Raw genomic sequence first — 20,080 nt, 5'->3', positions numbered from 1 at the left:
TAAATAACAGGGGATTATTTCCAAGAGTAGCAAACAAACACCGCTAACACTTTACATATATAAGAAATTTCCGTGCGGGCTGATTTCTTTGTCAACGTTTGTCCTTACCCTTCCACGTCCCCAGAATAGGTTGAGAGATGAGCTATTCTTTAGTACAGAAATGCAGCACAGAGGTTACGCCTCCCCTCCTGTTTAGATTTTGAGATACATTTAGTAAATTCTGAGGTGAAACCAAACAGCAGTTGGCATTACAGCCACAGCGCAGTTTCACTCTCCTTTGCAATTGCGTTTAATGAACACGTACTTGGAATTCCTGCTTCCAACAGTGTAAATGTTTGTGAGCCACTGCAACTGTGCTGCAGTGCTGGGCTTAGCACTTCACTGTCTGCTTCCACATGCAGTTCAGAATTCATCCCATCAGTAAATAAGTTAAAATTTAGACAAATCTGTACACAAAACAAACGAGTCCAGCTCCTTAGCAGCCTGCATGGCATGTAATACAAAAGTGAAAAGCTGTTCAAGTTTAAAATGTTGTAGATGGCTTCCGTGTGATGGAAAGCTACATCTGTACCAGAGTGCTCCTTAAATCCCAAGCATCCACTTAATGCTCAAGCCTTGTACTTGTGGATTTTGCAGCAGTGCTCGGTCTCATGTTATATGAAAACTGCTTTGATTTTCCCATGTTCTCCAGCAAATTAACATACTGCAGGTTGTTTGCTGTAAAAGAACAGAACAGTTTTGATGAATAACTTCAAATGACAAAAGATTAATCCACACTGCTTCTGCATTTCACAAACAAAGAACCTACCAGCAACGTACCGCTTTGTTCCTGACATCTCATTGTTGCCTGTAAGTTCTGTTGCCCTGGCACTCCGTACAACTTAAACGTGGCTGCGTATTCAGCATAACCCATAATAATGGAGCTTAAGATTCACCCTTATATGTGAACACGCACTTCCAGGCTGATGGCTCAGTCATTTACTAAGGCTCTTGGCTGAGTTGACTGAAGAGCACAGCAAGGGATTGTGTTTCTTCCTGTTCTCACTGTCATCCTTTCCTGGCTCCCCTGCCCCTTACTTTCTGTATTTCCTTTTGCTACCTCCGACGTGTGTGTCCTCGCTCCTCAGCATAGAGGCTGCTTTTGCTAAGTTCAGTGAGGTTTGGTGTCAGCCTCCTGTTGGGGATTTGTCACCCCGTGCTTTTTCCACCAGCTAGACGAAAGTGAAAACTAGGGCTGATAGTCAGTTTTCACCTTCCCAGCTGCACCTTCCACAAGAGAAGAATGAAACTGAGCAGTCCATGCTGACCTACTCCAGGCACCTACGTCAGCAGCAGAGTATCTGGCATTAGCCACTGACAGCTCTGAACTTTTCCAACGAACGTAATGTTGTCATGCATGAAGGCAGGCAGATGAAAAACATGTTATTGTCTTTAAGGAAGGGCTAAAGTTCCCCCAGCTCCTATTAGGTGAATCAAAGTAGGTAGTGTTCTGAAGGAACTGGGCAAAGTTCCTATCGCTGTCCTATTCGTCACCACGTTATGAAAGCAAAGGACGGGCAGACCTCACAAGAGAGCCTTTTCATTTCAGAAGACAGGGAGAGCCGTTGTCCTGGAAGGTTGAATGAAAAGCTGCTTTATTTGCTAAAACTCTTTTAAAATGTAGATGGGTGTCTGTATGAAGAGGTGGCAATCAAACACCTGTCTGCTCAAGCTTCTTAATTAAAACAGTTATTTCAAGTACTGGAAGAAAGAAGTCTCGGTCTTTCACCAAGGCAGAAATTGACCTACAATTCTAATGAATTCAAGGCTAGGGCTGCTGCTGGATTTCCTTTTGACTTCAGAATTTTGTAATGGATTTTACTTTCCCATGCGCCTTATCTGAACTACCGTCTGTTTGGAGGATTTCTTTTTTTCCCTCTCAGCCTGTGGCCTGGCTCTGAACTATGTGGGATGCAGCCAAGACTTAAGACCGAGGCGCTGACTGGCCACGTGATGGAGGACTAGCATTACCCCAGTGCCCAGCCCCAAGTGCGTACACTTGAAACATTCTCAAAACAAGTTATTTACTGAAGGAGTATTAGGAGAAGTGTGTGTTCCATATGTCCCCCCTCTTTACAGTCCCCACCACACCAACTCTCAACATCTTGTCTGAAAACTCTGCTTCCCTGGTACCAGTTCCATGCACAAAATGTCACTCACAAACAGAATGGAGCATTTCCCGAAGAAAACCTGGTAGTAACTACACACTGCCTCTCTGCTAAGCAGTGGGTTAATGCAGGCTTGCTTTAGAACCCCTAAAACTTACTGCACATAATGTTCTCTGAACTGAGCGGGGCTCTGCACACAGGCTGGGAATACCATTGCTCTACCTTAGAAGAAAAGGCAGAGATCACATTACTTTGGATTTTCAATTTTATCCATGCACTACGGCAGCCTGGGCTGGTGGTTGGCGACCCTGCACACAGCAAGTTGGGGTGAAACTATGTGATCATTGTGGTCCTTTCCAACCCAGGCCATTCTATGGTTCTATGACTAAAGCACGTTATTTCTAACAAACAGTTGTGTAAATACTTGGTACATGTAGAAATCCACTACTTTTACTTCTGCAGGTCTAGTAAATATTTGTACTGACAGACAAATCACAGTGTGAGCATCTTTCCAAGTAATAGTCCAATCAAAATAAGCTTTCATATAAGTGATTCAGTGTTAGGATCAAAGCACATTGCTCAGTCAGTCCAAAAGTAGCAAAAGAACATACAGCAGGTTGGTAGTAGTTACATCTCTTGATCTTCAATCCCAGCTCTTGAAGAGTTGTTTGGGTTTTTTTCCTCCTTTTCTAAGAGGAACCCAATCACACACACTCATATACATAAAACGTTAAAGTCATTTGCTCTATTCCCAGTTTTGTTATTGTGTGTCTTACCTGAGACCAGCTGCACATCGGAAAGTTTCAGCTTAGAAGGAGTTCTGGCTGGCTGGTACACTCTGCCTTCCTGAGAACGCCCTTCAATAAAGAACACAAACAGCTCAGTGTTTGTCCATGCAGAGATACGGCTGTGGACAGCTGTACATTATTTCAAGACCCTACAGCATTATTTTATCCTCAAATACTCTCATTTATGATGAGGAGACTCGTAAGACGTTTTGCAACACAGAAAATTGTTAACACCTTTAACAGAACTTTAAGTGAACTCTGACGACGTCTTACAGGTGCTCTGTAAATGAAGGAACGTTAAGTGCTTGCCAAAAAAGATCTTCAATGAAATACAGCTATCTAAACCGCAGAGCCATGATAAGCACGAGTTGCCACCTGTTAAGGTACACAGAGCATTGGTGATCACAGCGTAAAGGAACTCCTGTTTTAAAAGCAATGCCTTTCCTCTGTTACTTCCTCAGGATGCATTCTAGGCAGAGTAGTGCAAAGCAGTGCAGTGCTACAAGAGGTTACCTTGATCTCCCAATGAAGATGGGCTGTCTGCAAGCACAGAAGTTATTGATATCAAAGAAGATCATACATATAGGAATATTTACAATACATATATATATATATACACACATGTATGTATGTATAATAAAGTTTGAAAGCTATACTTAAAGCGTTCAGTTGCGTTCAACACAGACAGCCACTGCACATCAATGCAGCCACCCGTCCCCAATTTAACAGCTCTATTCTCTTTCCACATTTATACATTCGAGCAACTGTGGCAAGGGAGTGATTTGGTGGCTGAAGAACTGTGCTGGAATAATGATATGGTGATTCAAACAGCTTTACAAGAAACTGTTCTAAATCGCCAACGTATTTTTTTTCCCACCCAAAATGGTTATAGAATTATCCAGCACACTTGAGATTTCAGACTAAATGTTACAATTAGTTTTAATCCCTAACAACGGAGTAGAAAACGCATCCAAGAATTCAAAATAGAAGGAACGCTCTGTTATAAAATTAATATAGTGGTTCAAAGTTGAGTGAAAACAAAATTACCATAGATCTGCTTGAGGATGGACTGCTTGCTGCTTTTTATGGCTGAGCTGGTTTTGTTTACAGATTTGAGGTTTTTACTTGAAGGAACTGATTTCTGAGGGCTATGGTTCAGCTGTTTCTTCCAAGCAACCTGAATGAGGAAGGCAGCTGTCTCTTGTCTCCATTTGTCTTCATCTTCTTTGCGCTGCCGCTTAGCACTAAGGAGCTGAGACAACTCCTGTCTGAGATGGTAACTGGAGAGCACAAAAGAGAAGAGCACTTGTTTTAGGTGACCTGTTTTAACTTCAGTATTTTCCACGCATCAGTTCACATGGAGGATTACACGAGTAGCTGGGAAAACAGAACTCCCACTGACGTGCTAAGTCATTTGGATGAGATGTTTGCTCAGAAGTAAAAGTAGGAACTGGATTCAATTCTACATGCATCCATTACTTCACACAGCTAATAAAGATCTGGTATTACAGGAATCAAAACAACAGTTCGGTAACATCAGCCTATCGACTGCTTATAACTATACAAGGAATATCTGGAGGGTGCAGTCTATAAATGTTAACAACTACAATCACAACTGTCTTCTCATTTTCCCCAGACTCATAAAATACTAGCAATATTTCTGCTGCACTTTACCACTTTGTATTTGTGAACTGGTGCAGGACAGAAGCCAAATACATCTCTTGCAGGTTCAGCTGCATGTTTCCTCTACAGAATACTGCTGGTTTCCATGCATTCTCTGAAGGTGTTCCCCTCCCACCTTGTCTGCAACAATCTCCCTTTTGCTTTTCTCCCCCTCCCTTAAGCATTTCCGCATCTCCTTCCTAACCCAGCTTTGCTGCTTAGGTACAACATGAAAGCAGTGGCACATGTGGTCACAGTTCTGCTCTGAGAGGCAGCTGCAGGTTACCTGTCTTTCCTCCCTGAGTGCCAGCAATGGCATCAGCAAATGGAGTTCCTTTTTTGGTCTCAATTGAGATAAAAGTAATCCCTCAGATATTGGCATTTCATACTCACAACTGTGCCATCCCCACTGGCCTCAGTAAAGGGAAGGGAAAGGGAGGGAGAAAACAAGTGAATCTGTTCTGCTGCTCTGCCTGCAAGAAGTTCTGAACTAAACTAAGAGGCAACACAACCAGACATAAACTGTTTAAACACATTATAAGCCACTGAGCTGCAGAATTCCAGTAACACAGCAACCGTGTATGGGAAATCAGTACATAAAAGTACGACAGAGCCAAGGGGGTGTGATGAGATGCTCAATTACAGCTCCACCGGTTTTAAACTTGCTATCAGCTTGGTAAATTACCTCTCTGAAATTTGCTGCGTGAGAAAAACGTATTTAATTGTAATTTAGCAGAGCTTCAGCATTCAGACCCACTGTTCCGTTGAAGTACGTAGCAAATGTGGGGAGAGACCACACCATGCGGTAACATCTGCAGCGCCTACAAGAGGCAAAGCACTGCATGGCTTCAGAACAGGAGCTCCATTAAAAGACAGAAGAAAAAGGATTCTGTTTGGTTAGATAACACGTCTCTTTGAACTCTTCCATGGAGCAAAAGCATGAGAAACCAAGGGCAGCATGACTGCGCCTTGCTAGCACAACTTCTGCTAAGGATGGGCCTCGTGAATACCCCCGTGCAGGAAAAACAAGTGGGAATTGTTTTATATGTGAGCAGAGAAGAACAGTAAGCTGGTCTGCTGGAATTCAGTAATTACTGCTAGAAGCGTTTGCTGATGCATGAAACGAAGCACTCCCAGCCAGGCCTCCACCTTTGCACCCAGCTGGGATTTGTTGTTTGTAGTTCTCTGGTGGTTTTGAACAACAAGAAAACAACTCTGAGGCTCTAAAACAGAGATGTAGGCAGAGGCAGGTATCTTTCTTTTTAATTAAGATCCTTCTCTAACAAACTTGTGATTCTAGTGAGAAAAGACAGAATGGGACCAAGTTTAATGCTCTATCAATCATCGATCTCTGTGGTGACTTCACAAAATAGCCAACACTTCTTCAAGAAAACTACAGCACATAAACGTGGAATGCACATGCAGAATGTTAAGTGCTATTCAGGTGCGCTGTTACAGGGGCTCAGACCTTGAAATGCTGCTGGTAAGGTACGCATGCAGCAATAATGGATTGGAAACACTCAACTCCGGCAGGAGACCAACAGTACCAGCTTATTGCCAGCTTCTGTCAATTCACTGCAGACCACAGAGGACAGCAGTGGCCCCAGTGCCCCAGATGAGAGTGAGGCAGACACGGGATCTGCAAGCCTCAGCGAGCAGGATGAGCAATTAACCTTTGGCAAGGCATACACCTTGGAACACACTTCTGAGGATTGCATTTACAGAGTTTGCGGACTGTGGGAATTGAAACACCTTCCCGAGGAAGGAAAGTTAAGAATGCTTTAGTAGACCAGGGCCATTGTGTTGTAGTTCACAGCAGCTTTCTATATGTTCTCAGTAAGAAAATTATCACTGTAAAATTTGCAGAGACAGAGGTATGTAATCCGAAGTAGAGAAATGCTAGATCTCGAGCACATACTACAACATCAACATATTTCTATAGTAATGTGCAGTTCTTGCTGTCTACACGTGCATGCTTTTGACCTGCACAAGCCTGGACTCAAATGACAAGCAGAACTTAGTGGGACCCACAGCCATACACTGGGTCCCCACTGAGTAACTGTAATGAGGTATGCGGTGAGTGGGGAACTCTAGAACTGAAAGCCGTACCACACACCATGCTTTGGAAGGACTGTGATTTGTTGTCAACTGAGAACAGCACAACCACCAGAAGCAAGAGTATCATGAGTGGATGTACTCCCCTTATCCACTACTGACTTGCCTCAGCTTTTGGGATCTCAATGGATCTGAAAACAAGACAAGAATTCAGGTTCCAAATTAGAAAAGAAGTCAAAGAACAACGGAGGGCACCTGGAAAAATTTGGAGCTGACAGCAGAAGTACTGGGTTACTGATGGCAGGAATACGGGGTTACTGGGGAAAGAAAAGGATTGCTTTGCAATTGACTGTAGATATAAGGGATGTGTCATAAAAAGCAAATGGAGACCAAAGATTACAGAAGTACAGAAGTGCTACTGTACAAAAAAGTCCTAATTTTCACACACACACACACACACAAAAGGCTCAGAAAGGAATTAAAAATAACATTCTCCAGAATTTCAGCTTTCCACTGGAAAGAAAAGTCTTTTACATGCCAACAACACTGAAGAAATAAACTGGAATATGACTGTACTCTAATGAGCAACATTCAGACTGATGAGTCAGAAAGCTGGAGCAAATAATTGATTTGCTTGAGCCATTAGAGAATATAGATATAGATATAGAGAATATAATACATTGCAATTTCAGGTGTTCCAGTAAATGACAGTGTCAAAAAACTGCTGGAAGAAAATTACATTCCTACATGTTTGCTAATGAACACGAGAGCAGTAACTCTGGGCTCAGGTGAGTGTTGATCAGAACTCTATAAAGAAATATCGACATCTGAAACAGAAGTTTAGTAACCACCCATTTTGAGAAGTCATCACTTACTTTGCACTTTTTAACTTACTGATGTCTGTCTAGGCAACTGGAACATACTTCCACTTGTAGGGTGGAAGATTATTACATTCCTGATTTATCACAGTTACTGCTATAAGCAAAGGGACCAAATAAAACACACTGCTGATGCCTACCGCAGTTTACATCTAAGTGTTATCTCATCTCTAGCTACTGAAATAGTAGTCTTACCTTCTCCATGTCCTCTGTATAACTGTAGCAGCATAGTTTTTCCTTCGAAATAGCTCTTTTCTTGTTCTTTCTTTTTCTATTATTTGCATCCGAATCTCTAAAGGGATGAGTTCAATATTTGTACTTTGCCACGCAACAGAACATAGCTGGTCATCTGCATTCCTGGATCCAACTTCACCTGTTTTATCCAAGTTCAAACTGTCATCAGGAGCAGAACACGTTGCTGGATTTCTTGGCCCAGTTCCTGTAGATTTGGTCTCAGTAGACAATAATGGGGAGGTCTTTTTTGTCAATTCATTTCCCACATTGTTAGCATGTTCTATAGCACGAACAGTGGCATTTCTGGTGTTGACAAATACCGCTTTGGCACTCCCTGGTCTACTTGAGCCAGCTGGTGAGCATCTCTCATCATTTACCTCTTTATGTCTGGATTTCTGCTGATGCCTTTTACCTTTTGGAACAGCTTCACACCGCTTTGAATTTCTTGCAATTCCACCAGCACAACTCACATTGCACATGACCACAGAAGTTCCTTCACAGTGGCCTCTGTTACCAGATGAAGACCGACTTTGATCTCTTGCTTTTTCCCCAGCACCATCAGTCCCACAAGCAGAAGCTTGCCTTCTGTTACCACGAGCAGGAGCACCATTTGTCTCCACAGCGTGCTCTTTGTGCTTTTCTCCATTCAGTTCTGTAGCAGCTGCAACCTGATGTTTTGCTTCAACTTTCATTACCTCTCTTGCTTTGCCGCAATGGAAATGGACATAACTCGGCTTGTTTTTGATGTGTTTTCTCAATAGATCTTTAAACAAAGAAATGGAAACAAACATTCAGTCTCTGATCCAGCAAAACAGTTCATTATTCTAATTTTCTTTTGCTCATTCACCTTTGAGGCACACGAAGAAAAAAGTAGAAGCAAGAAGAATCAGGAGAGGTAACAAAATCATCGAGTGACCTGGGTTGAAAAGGACCACAATGATCATGTAGTTTCAACCCCCCTGCTGCGTGCAGGGTAGCCAACTACCAGACCAGGCTGCCCAGAGCCACATCCAGCCTGACCTTGAATGCCTGCAGGGATGGGGCATCCACAACCTCCTTGGGCAACCTGTTCCAGCGCGTTACCACCCTACGAGTGAAAAACTTCCTCCTAATATCTAACCTAAACCTCCCCTCTCTCAGTTTAAGACTATTCCCCCTTGTCCCATCACTATCCACCCTCGTAAACAGCCATTCCCCCTCCTGTTTATACGCTCTCTTCAAGTACTGGAAGGCTGCAATGAGGTCTCCCCAGAGCCTTCTCCAAGCTAAACAAGCCCAGTTCCCCCAACCTTTCCTCATTCCTGTATTAACACACCTGCCGCTTCCAGTGAAACACCCTAACAGACTGTCATTGTTTCCAGCTTACTGGCTGACCTGCTCTACCCACCTTGTATCCCAGCACATCATGACAATGTGTGTTCCTTGGGAAACCCAGAGGGCTTGGTTCGTCAATACTTCCCTTCAATTACTAATGAAACTCTGAAGTCCTTCCCATTTTTCCCTTATTTCAGGGTTTCTTTTCCCAGTTTCAAAAGCCAGGGCAAAAAAGTTAATCAGGTGTGATTACTGCTTCCAAACACTCTTATGAGAATGATGTGGCAGCTGGACTGGAGTGTAAATGCCTGGATTAACCAAAACCTGGTACAACCACGCTATATTTATCCTCACTGTTACACCTTTACAGTTCACTCTCTTGTCTGGGAAGCCGAATGTGGCAGAGTAACAGTTTATATATAAGAAATTAAGGATTATTATCTCTGACAGAAAAGGTTTATCACAGTGACAGGTCAGTATGGCCTAAGAGGCTACTCTAACTTATATAAGATTGCCATATGGGTAAATAGTCCTGCATATGTTGTAAGACAGGGGAACAAACACTACTATATGATCTACTTTAATCTATTATTCATTTAAGCAATTGTTACCTCTTTTAATATTCCCCCCCCCCCCCCCATCTTCCAGAATGTAGAAGGAAATTCCCCCTCTAACCACACCAATAGAAGAGACCATTTAAAAAACGCTGCCACAATTTGAGCAATGTGCCTTTTAACAACAGAACATCATTTAAGACTTCTAGATCACCTTCCGAGGTTGAAATAAACTTTCTTACATAGATGCAAACAAGCAACTTCAGGTACAGAGCTAGAACTTATCTATTATCCTCAGCACAAGAAGGACGTGGAGGTACTGGAGCAGGTCCAGAGAAGGGCAACGAGGCTCGTTAAGGGCTTGGAGAATCAGCCCTATGAGGAGAGACTAAGGAAGCTGGGGCTGTTTAGTCTGAGGAAGAGGAGGCTGAGGGGAGACCTTATTGCCGTCTTCCAGTACCTGAAAGGTTCTTACAGTGAGAGTGGGGCAGGTCTCTTCTCACTACTGACTTGTGACAGGACGAGGGGAAATGGCCTCAAGTTGCGCCAGGGCAAGTTTAGGTTGGATATTAGAAAGAACTTCTTTACAGAAAGGGTGGTTAGGTACTGGAATGGGCTCCCCAAGGAGGTGGTTGAATCGCCATCCCTGGATGTGTTTAAGAGCCGTTTGGATGTGGTACTCAGGGATATGATTTAGCAGAGGTTTGTTGTTGTGGTATTGTTTTGTGGTTGTTTTTTAAGAGATAGGCTACTGGTTAGGCTGCGGTTGGACTTGATGATCTTCAAGGTCTTTTCCAACCTGAGTAATTCTATGATTCTATGATTCTATTGCTAATGCAATTAAGGAAACTGCAGTTGCAAATGAGGTAACACACACAGGAAAGTGGATTTCAGAATGGAGAGGAGAATGGATCAGAACAGAGCCACCAGCTGAATTATAGCTTTCACATTCTCTTAGTGCAAAACATTTAGTTTAGGTGTTGAAAATCTTTCCAAAGCGCCAGCCCAAGGATCTAAGTTTATATTTAATCCCATTGAAGCTTCCAGTGAAGTCCATTGAAGTTTTGATCACAATAGGATGGACTGAAACACCACATGAGAACTGGGTAAAGGACTTTATGAGTTGATCCTTACTGAATCAACTTTACTGGAATCAAAACAAAGAATGTTTGAGTAAATACAGCACAGCATTTCAAACACAGACATTTTTGACTGGGCAAGAGGGAGTTTTCTTTATAACTTGAAGGTAAATTGTTTTTGCTGCGTAAGGAGACGTGTTACCATGCATTTTCAGAAGAGCTTTGTGTTAGGATTCTTGTTCTCTTTGTGGTCAACACTGTCACAGGGAAAATGGTGTAAAATGGTGAAGAAAATCGTAACTCCACCTCTGGAGAAATTATAGTCTTCTTTTATACATATATTGGAAAATAAACAAACAAACAAAATCTCCAGGCAGTGGCCCATATAGGTTTAAACATTTACTTATAGATCATCAACATGGAAAAATTAGTCTGGCATAGCTACTTAAGGAAATCTCCAACCTCAGGGAAGCCTTTAAAGCAGAAGTTCAAGCTATGAGCTACTGGCATTTACTGCCAGTTTGAACTCCCAAGGTATATGGGAAAAGTAGCGTATGCAGCTGAACACAAATGTGCTTTTTTCAAACCTACGTATCACTGTGAGAATCCTATGCAGAAAATCTGGCAAGTTCTATCCTGATCTCTTTAGTCTCTCTGACCTTATACTCCATGTTTCCCATGTAACTACCTACTTCTACCCTCAGGTCATTACTTCACTCCAACACTGTATTTGTTCCAATAAACATAGGGAGTCTGACTGACGAAATGCAGTTTCCACTTGTAAAACCAATGGAAAATTTCAGCAAAGAATGGATATTGGAGTCAGTAAAAGAAAAGGCTGTTCATTCTTCCTTTATAATTTCTCAATCATTCTCTTTTCCCCTCATTTTAATGCTCCAGAGCCCTTTCTTTGTCCTTTCTCATCTCCTCAGTTATCAATTTCTCCTCAATATGTTCATTGTAACTATTCATTTTTCTTTGGTAACCACCATTTCTGATTACTCCTAATTTCAAGTGTTTTCCCTTGCAATCTGATTCTGATACATTGTTGTTTCATAAGTACACAGGTAAAGCTTGCTAGCATTTTTAACATCTCTGTTTAGCATAATAATGAAATTTAACGTTATTAAAGAATATATTAGGATAGGACAGATGTCTGCCTTTATTAAAACACAGACAAGTATTCTGCTTACTAAGGCATTTCCATGTAAAAGGAAAATAAATCAAGGTAAAATTACTTAGTACTAAAAGGTCCTTGACTTTCTTTTCCTTTGCATTACTGCAAAATTCCAAGTAGCAGTAACTCTGTGTCTGAAAAGGAGATCCCGCAGTTTAGCTTAAACAAACCTTCCAATGACAGCAAAGAAGCTTTCACATGACTAGTTTTGCTATAACTGGCAGCAGTCAGAACTGATTGAAACATTACTGAAGTGTGTTATCTTGTGAAACTAGTACAGGAATAGTCAACAAATTATCATAAAGCGATGATGCACTTATAGATGTAGTAAAGGAGTGTGCTGTAACAGGGCAAATAAAGTAATGCAAAGAAGTTAGGCATGTTTCAATAAACAGCCTCATTTCTCAAAAAATATCCTGGTATGCTCTCAAAAAGAGGACTTCAAAGGCAAGTCATAGGAGAAACCTGTCATGGAGCACGAAGCTGATTTCTGTATGCTAGAGATGTCTTTGAAGACATTCTACCCTCATTTGTTTTTAAATGAGTTACAATTCTCTGTTAACATTCTTCAAGAATCCTACAGATACATCAGATATCTTTGCTCTCTCTTTTTTTTTTTTTCCTAAACAGTGTGGCAAACAGACAGAACATCTCCTGACATCCCATTCTCATATATTTTAGGTATTGTCAGTCACTCTGCATACTGATATCTCTGACTACCCAAGATGACCAAACACATGCAAAAAGAAACACAAGAATCCGTATCTAACTTTATCCTATATGAACTGTTAAATAATGAAAGAACAATGAATGATAAAGAAAAGTAAAACATGTTCTATATATAAAACCTCCCCAGACACAGATAAAAAAAGATAATCACACCAACTAACAACTATTACAAACCTTGCCTGATGTTATGACCTTTGCTCTGAGGCTCTGAAGACAGGCAACTCTCCTTTGGTGATCCTTTGCTGCGACAAGCTTTAGGGGAACCTCTGCTGTTTCTCCCTAGTTGAATCTGAGAAGCACTGACAGAGAGAGGTCTCTTATTCTGTACATCAGTTTGTTTATTGGATGACTGCAAGGTGTTGGTAGTCTTCTCTTGATCTGCTGTATTCAGTTGTACTCGAAACTTATTTTGTTCCAAGTTCTGCATTCCTTTTTGCAGGCTGGCTTCTTTTCTCTTACTTTCTTCTTCACGTTTCCTGTAATTATAGTAAATACTATAAGAATTCCAAAGACAAACTCTTGGGAGCATGTGCCTACCTTTGGTACTTTAACCTCTAGAAACCCAACACAGCCACAACAAAACGCTAACTGTGAGAAATGGTCACCTGTCAAATGGAAGTAGCTTAGCTTAATCAAAACTAACAACTGACTTATAGCTGGAGTTAAATGAAGGCTAAGCCTTTAGTAGACAGTTTCTCATTCATTTTGCAGCACTTAAAATTGATTTTAAAACACTCCCCAGTTTAAAATTATGTGACTTTGTGGGCTTTTTTGTTAAAAAAACAAAAGACACTTTTGATATTTTAAAGAGAAAAGCAGTTTCTCTTTTGATTATTTTTAAATCATAGAAAAGAAGTACCGTCAGAAAGACTTGAAAAAGCCATCCAAAGACAAGAGACATGATGCTAATAAGGTTGCTTTGAATTAGTAATGAACCATGCTTTAATATACGTAGAAATGCAACAAACTGTGTTTATTTGAAGGTCAGAACATTTCATATAATACCTGTCAGCTGCAGATGGCTGGGCTTGATGATCTTGGGGGTCTTTTCCAACCCTGGTGATACTATGATTGATTCTATGTCGTATTCAACACAGACAATTACAAACCAACTCAAACTAGGTATGTTATTAACTTGCTAGTGTATGTTTATCACTGATACATAATTAAAGAACCTATTTTACATAAATGTACACCACAAAAATGATAAATACTGAAAATATGAGAAGTGAATTAAAAAACATTCTGCAGATATTTTACCCTCACAACTACAGTATTTGGTTTCCAAAAATGAAAGTAGTCACGTATCTCTTAAATAGTGTAGATATAAAAGAGGATTTTGGACAAGGATGGGAAATGCACATCTGTTCAATAATGTTTTGCAGCCTATTTTGAAATGCAATGGAACGTCATTACACTTTAGCTCTTATAATCTTTTTTCCTGCAAAGCAGAATAAACCCAATAACAGGCGGCAAACACTACATATCTACCTACCATTGAACTTGTTTTTATAAATTAAGCAATGGTTATAAGATGAAGTGACACTTTCCCCGTTGCAACAGACAGCTGGTAAATGTCGTATCATGTAGCTGCCTGATATTTTAACTTGCTTCCAATGCTACAACACAGTTTGCAGACTGTTGACACATTAGCTCACAGCACAGCATATGACAGGTTAGTTATGCAGCATGCCATCCTCAGTTCCTGTGAGTCGTATCAATGCCAGTGTATGTCATTTCAGTGTGATATGCCAGGGAGAAGCCTTAACTTTATCTGTCAGTACTATCTTATCAAGTACTCGCTGCAGAAGAAGCAGATTGAACTTTGTACCTGAAAAGCTGTTAATTGATCTAAAAAATACACTCCTGGCAGTCTGAGGTTCAGTATTCCCCATGGCACAGAAAAAAAGTGGTTAGTTTCAAATAATATCGGCATTCCACAAATACGCCATGCGAGCATGTCTGCCTTGTGTACAGTATGGATCTCGGTGCCATTAGATCTGATAAATCAGATCTTAGTATCCACACAACAGTCATTTTTGTTTTCTTCACAACAACCGTGCCGCCTATTACCAGTACCCTCCATTCAGGGTGACAGAAAAACAGCATGTGAGCCAAGACCGTGATATAGAAAGAAGACAGAGAAGCCTGTACTCTGTTAATAGCAGATTAACTCAAAACAACATCAGCAACAAACCAACTGTGAAGTTATTGAAATGCCACAGAATGGAAATCGAGAAGGAGTAAAAGGTTATTTTTTTGTTGTTTTTAAGGTGTGTTAATTTTTCAGATGAAACTGATGAAATAATAAAAGGAAGGGATTTCAAACCTGCCTACTCATAGGCCACCATCCCCCTCAACGTAGAGCTTAGCTGATTAATAGTTATCTGAATAATTACAAACCTCCCCAAGGGGTGTGCTTTATTTAATGAGAAATTCAGTCTGTTTTACAGTGAAATATATTATAAAAAATAAAATGTACAAGTTTTATTATTGTCTAAGTTAAGAGAATAGGTTTCATTAGCAGGTAAGGGAAGCACACAAGTTTCCAACTTCGCAGCTCTCATTTATTCTCAGGAGGTTCCAGTAACTCATCGGGATCCAAACTTGGACTCCAAAGTTAAGACAACTACAGCTACAGTGATAATATACTAAAACTGTCCACATTAATTGCAACAGAATTTTGTCCTTAGGAGTCATAAATTTATATTGCATTGCAAGAAGTGATAGAGCAGAAACTAAAGTTTTGGCATCTGCAAAAGAACAGTTTCAGCCTTAAGCATCTGTGAAGACACAGAGATGCTTTGATTTTTTCAATTCTGCTCAAATGAATTCAATCATTTTTATTCTGTTAACAACGCTTTGATTTTTGTGTCTACTCTGTGGAGGACATTTTAAGTTTACAACATGTCCGTATGCCTGGAGAGCATTTATAGAGTTCTCCTTGCAGAAGAAGTTACTTTAAAAATCATAACTGCAAATATACATCACCAGCTGTGGTAGAATCACAGCTGAGGCTTCATATTGACCAAGAGGAGTTCTATCTCCTATTGTATAAATAGCTGTCTCTCGCTAATATGGTATCACATATTTGTTTTATAAAGCATGTGTAGAGCTGTGCATTTGTCCTTACCTGACCTCCCATTGTTAACTCAGTCATTTCTCATCTGCATTAACACACTCTAAATTAGAATTCAGCATATTGGCAGTCTTCTGCATTTTGGTACTATTTACAAATCTAACATTTTAATTCTTAAGTGAAAGTACTGTATTACATTAGATTCAGCATGGATTTATGTGAAGTTCTAATCAACACATACTTCCAGTTTGAGGTTGAACCATTATGAACTACCCTGCATACATTCTTCTAAGCAGTTTTTCACCCATCTAGTCAAGGTTTAATTCCAGCTACATTGCCCTGATTTACTAATGAAATGTATGGAAACTTCAGATAAATCTTAACAGCAGCTACTATTTCTCCACAACCACAAAATTTGTTATTATGGTACAGAAGGAAACCTCGTTAATTTGACAAAATTTGGTTTAGCGAAGTCAAAACTGCTATTAATTCTTGCTTTGTGATGTTTCTGATTCACAGAAATAACACAACTATTACTTGATTCCAGTACAAGAAAGGTATTGAGTTACTGTAATGAGTCCTGCAAAAGAACACATTGATGCTCAAGGGACTGAAACATCTTTCATGAGAAGAAGCTGAGAGAGTTGGGAGTGCTCAGCCTGGAGAAGACAAGACAAGAAGAACAGACTGCCCAGAGAGATTGTGGAGTCTTAGTTTGCAGAGGTATTAAAAACCTGACAGGACACGGTCCTGGGGCAACCTGGGCTAGCTGACTCTGTTTGAACAGGGGTGGGGGATGGACTATATGATCTGAAGAGTTCCATTCCAATCTTAATAATCCTGTGGTTCTTTTGCTCTTAGACAGAACAGACATTCTGCTAATTTCACAGATAATGTAGCCCAGCAAGTTCTACACAAATTTTTAAAGGCAGCAATTTTAAGATTATTGCAGCTAGTTTCTTAAATAGCCCAGGATTCATTCTATCAGGCTAAGACAATCTGAAATCATCTAATTCATCCACTTAGTCTCTAACCTGTTCTTTTAGTATTGTAGCCTGTTTTTCTGCCTTCTGTTTCTAGTATGAATTTCATCTGCTACTGAACGTCATTTGATGTCCAATGAAGATCAAAACAAACCCAAACAAACACTTCAGTCTTTTCAGCATCACCTATGAATCAATGCTTTCTTTTTTCCTCCTTTTACTATGTGTATGTTTACAACCATTTCTTGTGACATACCACATCTCTTACTAGTTGCTCTTCTTTTGTGCCTCAGTTTAACTTTATCATTGTATGTTATCTCCATCCCTCTTCTTAGCAACGGCACTTACTTACTCCATATTTTCTACCAAAATCTCATTGTCTCAGCCTCTGTCTGTTAAGTATTTCCCAGGGACTAAAGTGAGGCCAACCGGCCTGTAATTCCAGGTTGAGTTCTCTCAAGCAATCCCTGATTTAGTCCTCAATCATTTCTGGCAGCTCTCCTCCTTCCTGAACCATTCTCTAAGCACAGGGGTCTTGGAGACCTTGGGGAAGACTGAGGACAAGAAGGCACTGAGCATCTCCACCTCCTCTGTGTCTGTCTCACCAAATCACACATGACATTCAGCAACGGGCCCACATTTTTCTTGCAAAGCCTCTTACTATCAGTGTAAAGGCAGAAGCTCAGCTCCTTGCCTGGGCTATTCCTTTTAATCAACTTTGACTTTATTTCTTTCCTGATGCTATCCCTATGTACCCCAAGTGATGCCAAGCTCCTTCTTGTAGATTGCCCCTGGCTGCACATCCGGCTTACTGCTTTTTTACATCTAAACTCTGTCATAGCTTTGCTGCTTAGCTATGAAAGTCTCCCACCATGTCACTGAAGCAGACCTTTTTTTGTTTGGGTTCTTTTTCAATCTAGGCGTACACCATCATACTGGACTTGCACATAATGTCTACTTTTATCTGGAGAGCAGATTTTTAAACATGAATAGGGATATTACTTGTTTGTATGTAACCAGGCCCTGGCCAAGTTTAACTGTGGAATGCACAGATGGGTATGCAGAATGATGACAACATAATGTCCCCTCCCGTTTATTACAGATCATAAAATTGCAATTAAATAAGATTTGTTATGTGACAACTTGATTTGCTTGTACACTCCAATTATATTTTAATTCTGTTTTTATGGTATTTGGTACACAAACTTTATTTCTATTGTTTTCAAACAAATCAACAACAGCTTAGTAAGTTTCAGAAAGTACATCAGAAACTCACAAAGGGAAACAATGATATAAAAACATTCCCAAATTTCCATCAGGCAAACCCTTCTTGTTCAATGTGTTGGATGGGGTATCACAGATACTTCTAAAAATGTTTGTCATCGCAAAGAGTATAATTACTTGGTAAAGTCAGTTGTGTCACACAGCAAGAAGCAGAGTTCTCAAAATTGAAGAAATACGTAAGGTCTTAAGGCTATTTTCAAAGACAGGTTCTCCGTACTTCTGACTTATACTGACTTCAGAAAATGCAATAGTAGGAGGGTTGCAAGTTACAACTTCAGGCTCTAAAGATGTGAGCAAGAGATTAGTTAACTAGTATTTCTAGCTTCGATTCTTAATGGGCATTAAACAACTGTAACCAATATGGCAGCAGCACTCAAACCCAATGAAAGTGAGACTGACCAGATACAGAGAACACCAAGCTAGTTTTGCAGCTGACTTTGCCTAAGATACACAGAGGCAAGAAGAAATCCTCTCTGTTCAATGATTACTGTCTATCAATTAATATGAACTCTCTTTATACAAATAATATGAATATTTGTAGAAATATTGCATTAAAATTACTAGAAATATTTTCAGATTCACACCTTTTATTCCAGAATCTGATCTCTTAAAGAGAAACCGTGTGCTAATTTGTTCTTTTTATATGGTGAATCTTAAGAATAAAGACTAACCAATCAGAATATTTTGATGATCATTTACGTATTTTTTCATTTTAGAATCTTGTCCTTTTACTACTCCAGTCCAATGAGAACCAACACGCCTTAGAAACAACTATCGGAATTGCATATGGTAGTTATTTATAATCTAATATGATGATTTCACGATAACAGTCTAATTCAAGTGCAGAAAATCTCACTGCAATGTACTATACTGCCAAGACAGAAGTCGCAAATGAAATCTGGAAGGAATTCAGTTTTCTAGAAAAGCTCAGCCCCCCATATGAAACAGTTAAGCATTATTTAATCAGGCTTTTCCAAGTGTCAAATTTATCTTCTTCATCTACTTATTAATTTGTTTTCAAAACTTGTATCAAAGGTTCGTGAGGCCAATTATTATTTTCATTACTCTAGAGTGATATACGGTTTCCAAAAACTAAATCAGCTAAATATTAGTGATGTTAATATGCCAGTTTCCCAGTCTTTAGTATTTTGCCTTGTTCATGTTCATTATATAAAGACTGTTATTTAATGTGGGATTATCTGGAAAACAGTTTTCATATGTAGCATCATTAGAAAAAAACTCCATCAGATGCTTGCAAGTTTCATGAATTTTACTAGGAGAAACAATAACTGATGAACAGTAATAGATAAAATTATACACATAAAGTAGAGACTTATGGCAAATGTCCATTTGCTAGAACAGATTTTGAGTCTCAGACTTACTTGGCAGCAGCATCTTTTCTCAGTTGTTCATGTTTCATTAAAAGATTCTTCCTCTCTTGAAAAGCCTTTCTAACTTTATATCCTTTATAAACAGCCTGAATTTTGAAAGCAGCAATGTCCTGTATGGCAGCTATAGAGAGAGCTCCATGTTCTAACATGAACTGAATCACTTCATGGTGTTCACCAAGCAAGGCATAATCAAGCGGAGTGTACCTAAAAAAGAAAAAAGAAGACAACAATTAACAATGAATACGATTCCTGTCATGATGTGCATTTATGTTATGAGATTCATATTGATTTCATAATAAGGCAACTTCTAGTATGAAAATTGCTTAAACAATGTTTTCAGATGACCACTGTTCTTATTTTAAACATTATTTTCCTGTCTTGCTTATGGTGCATACCACGATTGTGCTTAAGGCTTATTTCAATTGCCTAACTTAGAGGAGATCAAACAATACTAAGTTCAATAGTCCAAAGTCTGACCCACATTGTTATTAACTGTCTTAAACAAATAAAGAAGTTATTAAGGTTCATATGCTGAAACGTTATTTAAGTAAAAAGCAAAATAAAACATACTTTGTGTTACATTTAAGTTCTGAGAATTTACTGTCAGATCTGGCTTAGCTTCTATGACAATGACTGAGGACAGAGTAGCTGACCAAGGAACAGGATTGAACATACTTTAATGGATAAGACTTTTATTAAAGCACTCATAAGACAGGCCTGCCTTCA

General features: G+C 39.7%; 1 protein-coding gene across 6 annotated transcripts in view; it reads right to left on the bottom strand.

Annotated features, from left to right (window-relative positions):
• Positions 1-581: 581 nt before the first annotated feature.
• The window catches only part of INVS (inversin), a 76,881-nt gene continuing 57,382 nt past the window's right edge, over positions 582-20,080 (bottom strand). For all 6 annotated transcript variants that reach the window (XM_072329768.1, XM_072329764.1, XM_072329767.1 and 3 more), the window contains 6 exons: positions 19,346-19,558; positions 12,792-13,093; positions 7,726-8,527; positions 3,983-4,215; positions 2,924-3,004; positions 582-717 (listed from right to left, as the gene is read on the bottom strand). In XM_072329768.1, coding sequence (XP_072185869.1) covers positions 602-717; positions 2,924-3,004; positions 3,983-4,215; positions 7,726-8,527; positions 12,792-13,093; positions 19,346-19,558 — 1,747 coding nt within the window. In that variant the 3' untranslated portion in view covers positions 582-601. The remainder of the gene's footprint in view (positions 718-2,923; positions 3,005-3,982; positions 4,216-7,725; positions 8,528-12,791; positions 13,094-19,345; positions 19,559-20,080) is intronic.

This window comes from Excalfactoria chinensis, chromosome 2, assembly GCF_039878825.1.
Source record: "Excalfactoria chinensis isolate bCotChi1 chromosome 2, bCotChi1.hap2, whole genome shotgun sequence".
In the NCBI taxonomy this organism is placed as follows: domain Eukaryota; kingdom Metazoa; phylum Chordata; class Aves; order Galliformes; family Phasianidae; genus Excalfactoria; species Excalfactoria chinensis.
This window is presented reverse-complemented; position numbering and strand designations above follow the sequence as displayed.